Raw genomic sequence first — 7,500 nt, forward strand, 5'->3', positions numbered from 1 at the left:
GGGCAGAATCGAAAACAAATGTATTAATATTCAAATATATAACAGTCAAAATTGCACAAAGACAGTGCTCTGCACTCAGTCCACCCACGCCAGAGAGAGAGACAGAGAGACAGACGATCCTACAATTATAGTTAGTATAGTTAGTTCTGTACAAGCAGGATTCCAGTTCCAGTTTAGATGTCTCCAAATCATGATGTAGTATAACGATAACGCACATAAACCATGTGATCACTGAGATGTCTCCAAATCATGCAGTATAACAATAACGCACATAAACCATTAGGGCTGTGGCGATTCACTTATCTCCCGATTCGATACTATCACGATTCTTGGGTGCCGATTCGATTTATATTGCGATTCTTAAGTATTGCGATTCTTAAGTATTGCGATTCTACGATTATTGCGATTCGATATTATTGCGATTTTTGTTTATTTTTTTCAGTTTGTTTGCTTTTTTACACTAGATTAGAACATGGGAAAAGTTGAATCATACACTAGAGACTGTATATTATGAGTAGGGCTGGGCGATATAGTTAAAAACAGGGGCGGACTGGGATCATAATTCAGGCCGGGCATTAGATACCAAGCAGGCCAGGCCGATATGGGCCAACGCGTGTGAAATTTGGGCCGTTTGAAGCCCAATTTGGGCCGTTTGAAGCCAGATTTGGGCCGTTTGAAGTCCAATTTTACAATGAGATGCACCCACTTTAACCCTGAAGTGTAATTATTACTTCAGACTAACTAATACAGTAATAAAAACCACTAGTAAACCAGTAGGCGGCGCCTGACCTGCTGTTCAGTGAGTGGCCTGACTTTTTTTTTTTGCGATTATCGATTCTGGAATAAAAGATCGATCCAAAAAATCGTGACATTAAAAATCGCGATACTTAGGTGAATCGATTTTTTCCCCCACCCCTATAAACCATGTGATCAATCAACCTATATGGCTGTGCAGAATGATGCAATGGATGCTTTGGCACTGTTAGCAGATGTTGCCAATGCAACATAAGGAGTGAACAAGTCTGACTGTGTGTGCGTGTGCATGTATGCATGTATGCATGCGTGCGTGCGTGCGTGCGTGCGTGCGTGCATACATACATAATATACATACTCTACACATATATACATACATACATACATACATACATACATACATACATACATACATACATACATACATCCATCCATATAGGCCTACACATACAAGCAGAGACACTGACAACTGATTACACAGTCTAATTTCCTTGGATGGGAGTGAACTGAACACATGACAGTGTTTTACTTGCCAAAGTGGTGCAAAAGTTGGTAGCAGCAGCCACAATGCACAGGTGAGCTTTTAACTTCAATTTCCAATGCCTACCTATGTCCAATGTAACGTAGGCTACACAAACATATTTGAAATGTAACTGTTACTTTCAGAAAAACCTTTTCGTAGGCCTACTAGCTACTGTAAGTAAAGTAAAAGTAATCACAGTCTTGACTTAATTGCTTTGGAAACACTGCCATGAGCATAGTCAGTAAACATTTCAGAAAGGCCAAGGAGACAAAATATGTGAATATCTGATAGCATATAACAGTTAGAAACCCAATTATGCAGCATTTATCCTTAAAGTAACCAAAGAAGAAATACTGTAAAGGCATGGATGGAGAATAAAATATGCAGCGATGCAGAGATAATATTCTGTTTATTCTGGTTAATTGTTGGCTCATATTTCCATACATGACATAAGGTCATAATCAGAACACATACATGAAGATATATTATGTGGCTTCAGTATAAACAGTATGTCCTCTTGAAGATGTACAGTATACTGATATTTGACTATATATGGCACATATGAACAAAACTCTAGTGTATATGCATCAGAATTGGGCTGTATTCAGATAGGCAATCCCACTACTTTCAGATTTTGGTCCTTTTTGTACAGTTAATCTGCAGGGAAGCAGTTTAGCCATCCAAGAAAATATTTAACCTGCTAATATAATACTTTCTGCTCTTTTGTAGAGGTTGAAGCGGCTAGTTTTGAGGGTGTGGGAGTTTGTGTCTGTGTAATTTATGTAGGACCTAGGGTGAATATAACAAAACATGAAAACATGTTCTTCTGCTCAGTTCTTTCTCTTTCCTGTTAAATTCTGCCTAATTTAAATGCATTCCTTCTCAATCTATTATCAGCACTGTGGGATGTAATGCATGTTTTATATCAATTCCAAACTCTTTTCAGGTTCTGTTGCCATGGTGATAGCGGCGTGCGTTTTGAACTTCCATCGGGCGCTCGGGCTGCTGGTCATCTCCTTGGTAACTGCATTCTTCCTGGTCTGGGATTGGATGATGGAGCACTATGGCGACCGGGTGTGGGAGGAGCTTTCTCCTGTCAGGGAGCTCCTCAACAGAAACTGGGTTTGGATCAGATGGTGAGAAGTGAGAGACACATCTGTGTTAACCTTATTCAAAATCCAGTCCCGGGTCAAAAAACCATACCAGATACCAATTGCAGCATGCGCATGAAAACGCCAAAGTGCTGAATTAAATCTTCAACAAACAACATTCAAACCTCACTGAGGCCCAAACACTGACATTGAGGGTCATGCTGTTGTTTTCCAGACTAAATTATTTTGCTGTCGCTCACATTGCACATCATTATGGGTATAGTTTTGCAGCTTTTTTCCCTCCTGGCAGGAAGCATGGTGGACAAAACCATTTTGTCCACCAGAAAATAGATGGGCTTCTTAAAAAATATCCTTGCATTGTCAATATTCCCACGAATCCTGACCAGTGCAAAATATGCAGGCCTGGAAAGTCTGAAGAGTATTACAATTTAATTTGATCATTTCCAGGTCTTGAATCGTTGATTTGAAAAATCTATATGAAAACATGTCTGGAAAAGTATGGAAAATGTTGTGGTTCTAGTCCGATACACACATGTTAATATTGTTGTAGACCTACTTTGAGTCCACAGTTTTTGTTCATGTGAAAAATACTGTTCCAATTAGGGATGCTGTTATTACTCAGCTGCTGTCAGCATGCATTATATCAAATAGCCACCAAAACCAAATCCAGTCAAGAACATGGGGTCTGGGGAAAATTTTAAATGGAAACCGTGTAGTGGGAATCCTGCCAATTATCTCACATATTCTGATATTTGTCGCAGTGAAGAATAATCTTCATCTACTGTAGTGATAAGTTAGCAGAGGCAAGATGTCTATCTGTGTATAAATATACATACTGACAGGCAAAATCTTCCAAACAAATCATGGTCTGGAAAAAGTATGGAATCTTTTAATAGAAAATGTGTAGAACCTTGAAAACACAACAGATGGTGTGGATGTCCTCACTCTCTCCATCACCTCCGTTGCCACTCCCAGATGTACCAGCAGCTCAGTCAGTATATAGACTCTGTGGACCAGATGTACCAGCAGCTCAGTCAGTATATAGACTCTGTGGACCAGATGTACCAGCAGCTCAGTCAGTATATAGACACTGTGGACCAGATGTACCAGCATCTCAGTCAGTATATAGACTCTGTGGACCAGATGTACCAGCAACTCAGTCAGTATAGACTCTTTGGACCAGATGTACCAGCAGCTCAGTCAGTATAGACTCTTTGGACCAGATGTACCAGCAGCTCAGTCAGTATAGACTCTTTCGACCAGATGTACCAGCAGCTCAGTCAGTATAGACTCTGTGGACCAGATGTACCAGCAGCTCAGTCAGTATAGACTCTGTGGACCAGATGTACCAGCATCTCAGTCAGTATAGACTCTGTGGACCAGATGTACCAGCAGCTCAGTCAGTATAGACTCTTTGGACCAGATGTACCAGCATCTCAGTCAGTATAGACTCTGTGGACCAGATGTACCAGCAGCTCAGTCAGTATAGACTCTGTGGACCGGGTCGGTTGCCAGCCTAGGGGCCAAAAGCTGCTCCCATGAAGGACAATAACACTAGTCATAGTCCAGTAGTGCCTATAGTCCAGGAGTGGTAAAACAAGGTGAAGAATGACTAGGTGAAATGTGAAGGGAAATTGAAATAGTTGCTGACTGAGTTGTTAACTAGGGGTGCACCATGTCTGAGAGCATCAGCGCATCAAAAGTTTTACAGCACTTGGAATTTGTCTCAGTGTGCTCATAACAGAACACAGCGTCTCTGGATCTACCTCTCCCCTTCTTTTCTCCACTTTCCTGCTCCCCCCCTCCCAGGACGCTGTATGTGTTGCTCCTGGCTGCGCTGGTGTCCTGGCTGCTATTGGACACGGCCAAGCAGGGGAGCAGACAGCTGGTGTCCTTTGCTGGTCTGCTGATCTTCATCTCCTTAATAGCGCTGTTCTCCAAATACCCACTAAGGGTAAGGGATACACATGCACGCACGCATGCACACACAAACACACATACATACACACACACACACACACACACACACACACACACACACACACACACACACACACACACACACACACTAACATACAAGCTTATTTGATGTGTGTGTGTGTGTGTGTGTGTGTGTGTGTGTGTGTGTGTGTGTGTGTGTGTGTGTGTGTTGCAGGGATCTTTACGAACTCTACTATGGGGCATTGGGCTACAGTTCGCCTTTGGTCTGATCATCCTCAGGACTAACATTGGCTTCATCGCAGTGCGATGGCTTGGACAACAAGTAGAGGTATGCATGCGCGCACACACACACACGCACACACACACACACTGCTGGTAATTTCTTCCTGTTGTCTGACCTACTAGTCTTCACTAAAAAGTCCATTTGACAGATAAAATATTCACACTCACAAGCTGCACTTGGTAATTTATATATCTATTTATTTAGTTGTTTGTTTGTTTGTTTGTTTATTTATTTTGATTCAAAGAGTTATGTTTCAAATAATTAAATATTTGAAAATCTCCACACAGACCTTTCTGTCATACACAAATGAAGGATCTAAGTTTGTCTTTGGGGAGAGTTACACAGACCACCTCTTTGCCTTCAAGGTATGACACACAGTAAATAGCACGCATAAATGAATGATGGTGATGAAGATGATGATGATGATGATGCTGGTCTCTCTCCAGGTGCTGCCTATCTTGATTTTTTTCAGCACAGTCATCTCCATCCTCTACTGTGTTGGCTTCATGCCCTGGCTCATTCATAAGGTGAGAAAATCTGAAGGATGGAAGGAGTTATTTGTTTTTGTTTTTTGTTTGTTTGTTTGTTTGTTTTCTTTTTTTGGCGTTTTGGACATTTGAAAAAGGATGAGGCAAAAGATACATGTTAGTTGTCACTTTGCGAAGCTTAGGTATGGTTAATGGTTACAATTAGGGTTTGGTTATAGTAAGTGTAAAAGTTAAAGGAGTACTCCACTGAAAAACAACGCAAATTTATTTTGCACATGATCTCACACATCCGAAAACTGTAAATAGTTTTGCAGGCGGACATTTAGTTTGACAGTCATTGAGAGTTGATTAGAGTTCGGTTCAGATTTGAGTGATGTCATTCATGCACAAATGACATCACTGGTCGACAACTTAACTCAAATCAACTCTCAATAACTGTCAAATTAAATGAATACCCGCAAAACTATTTACAGTTTTATGTGTGAGATTACGTGCAAAATAAATCAGCATTGTTTTTCGGTGGAGTGTCCCTTTAAGGTTAGACATAGTGATTAAAGGTAATTGTTTGAGAATGAACATGCAGAATATGAGCACCTGGATGTAATGAGATTACTGCAGAACATTACATTCTATTGCATATCATCTAAATTAAATGTTCAGTGATGTTCCTATCTAGGTTGGATTTCTAATGCAGGTAACCATGGGAACGTCTCCAGCAGAATCAATGGCTGCCGCTGGAAACATATTCTTGGGACAGGTGCGTGATGATGCTTTATCAGGACTTGAACCTCAATTCAGTGACACAAACAACCGTTTTTCTAAGATTTTAAACAAAGAAATCGCTGATGCAAGTGTCAATATTATCCCCATCATCCCCCGCCCCCCCCCCCCTCACTCTCTCTTAGATAGAGTCACCACTGCTGATTCGTCCATATGTGAGTCAGCTAACCCGGTCTGAGATCCATGCTGTGATGACGGGAGGCTTTGCCAGCATCTCGGGTTCCGTCATGGGAGCCTTCATCTCCTTTGGGGTGAGATAGCATGAGGGCGAGGGGGTGAAGAGGCTGATCCAGGTTGAGGACATAATGTAGCTCAACTGTGTGTGTGTGTGGGGGGGGGGGGGCTTTTATACCCCACACACACACACTTTGAAGAACATAAGGAAACTCATTGTCTTCCTCACCTCACTGCCCCCCCCCCCACCTCCAACTCTACAGATTGAGGCGAGCCACCTGTTGACAGCATCACTGATGTCGGCTCCAGCCAGCTTGGCCATCGCTAAGATCTTCTGGCCAGAAACCGAGACGTCCAGTATAACAGCCACTAGTGGCATCAAGCTGGACAAAGGGTAAGAGAAGGCAGAATAAATACACAAACATATTATTCTGTTGTCTTTCGCATGAAAAACCTTATAAATTCATCTTGTGTGAAATCCTATTTACACTCAAAGTACACTGGATCCTTTATGTAGGCTATAGTGAGTCCAAGACCCTTCTGCCAAAAATGTGTGGGTGTTGACTGGGAAATTAGCCATTTTTCCTAAAGGGGCTGATTTGTAAAGATATTGAAGGAGATTTTAATTTGAAACTTGTGTTATTCAAGTGAAGACAGAGATACGTTATGAAAATGCCCCACAGTCTATTCACCCATGCCCTATCCTTCCTTCTTCAGTCCTTCTCCATATCTATTCTACAGTATGGTGTCTCCAAGACCATGATGACACACACACAAACACACACACCACACACGCGCGTGTGCACGCACACACACACACACATACTCACAAGGTGAAAAAAATAGGTACCTGTTGCGGCTGCACGATAGCTCCGATGCAGAATTCTTTATTGTCTTAAAGGGATAGTTCACCCCAAGATCAAAAATACATATTGTCCTCTTACCTGTAGTGCGATTTATTTATCCTATTTTATTTTGACCGAACTACACCTTCTACCTGCTGCTAGATAGCTGATGCTAGCTGGTAGCTATAGCTAGCTGCTGCAGCGGCAACTAACGAAAACAGAAAATAGTTCCTACATAAAACTATACCGGTCAGAACTACACTTGCTAAGTAACACCGCATAGCTGCTAGCTAGCAGGTGTTTGGTCGAAAGAAAATAGTTCCTAAAACTGCTCATAACAAGGTCTGTGAATTATCTTGAGTAACCGGTCATCATAAGATCTGTGGATTACCTTGAGTAACCAGTTCATGATTTCTCAAAAGAGACATTGCTGTTGAATAAAGAGAGAGAGAGAGGGGGGTTGGGGGGGGGGGGGGGTGTTTTGAGCATCAAGCTGAGTGCAATGCAGTTCCATTGTATATAATTCAAAAGAAGGCAGACATCTCTACAGATATCCCCAAAACTTGGCAACTCTATTTGTCTTAATTGTCTATTGTCTTTT

The 7,500-nt window shown here is 41.7% G+C and overlaps 1 protein-coding gene across 1 annotated transcript in view; it reads left to right on the plus strand.

Moving 5' to 3' along the window:
• LOC310784254 (solute carrier family 28 member 3-like) overlaps nt 1-7,500 on the plus strand; it is a gene marked incomplete at both ends in the record, with an annotated part of 13,750 nt that overhangs the window by 1,265 nt on the left and 4,985 nt on the right. The window contains 10 exons of the mRNA XM_083645271.1: nt 2,223-2,412; nt 3,176-3,191; nt 3,364-3,533; nt 4,198-4,342; nt 4,544-4,657; nt 4,900-4,977; nt 5,059-5,139; nt 5,777-5,857; nt 6,006-6,131; nt 6,318-6,448. Coding sequence (XP_083501397.1) covers nt 2,223-2,412; nt 3,176-3,191; nt 3,364-3,533; nt 4,198-4,342; nt 4,544-4,657; nt 4,900-4,977; nt 5,059-5,139; nt 5,777-5,857; nt 6,006-6,131; nt 6,318-6,448 — 1,132 coding nt within the window. The remainder of the gene's footprint in view (nt 1-2,222; nt 2,413-3,175; nt 3,192-3,363; nt 3,534-4,197; nt 4,343-4,543; nt 4,658-4,899; nt 4,978-5,058; nt 5,140-5,776; nt 5,858-6,005; nt 6,132-6,317; nt 6,449-7,500) is intronic.

This window comes from Poromitra crassiceps (genome assembly GCF_964638095.1).
Source record: "Poromitra crassiceps genome assembly, chromosome: 10".
Lineage (NCBI taxonomy): Eukaryota > Metazoa > Chordata > Actinopteri > Beryciformes > Melamphaidae > Poromitra > Poromitra crassiceps.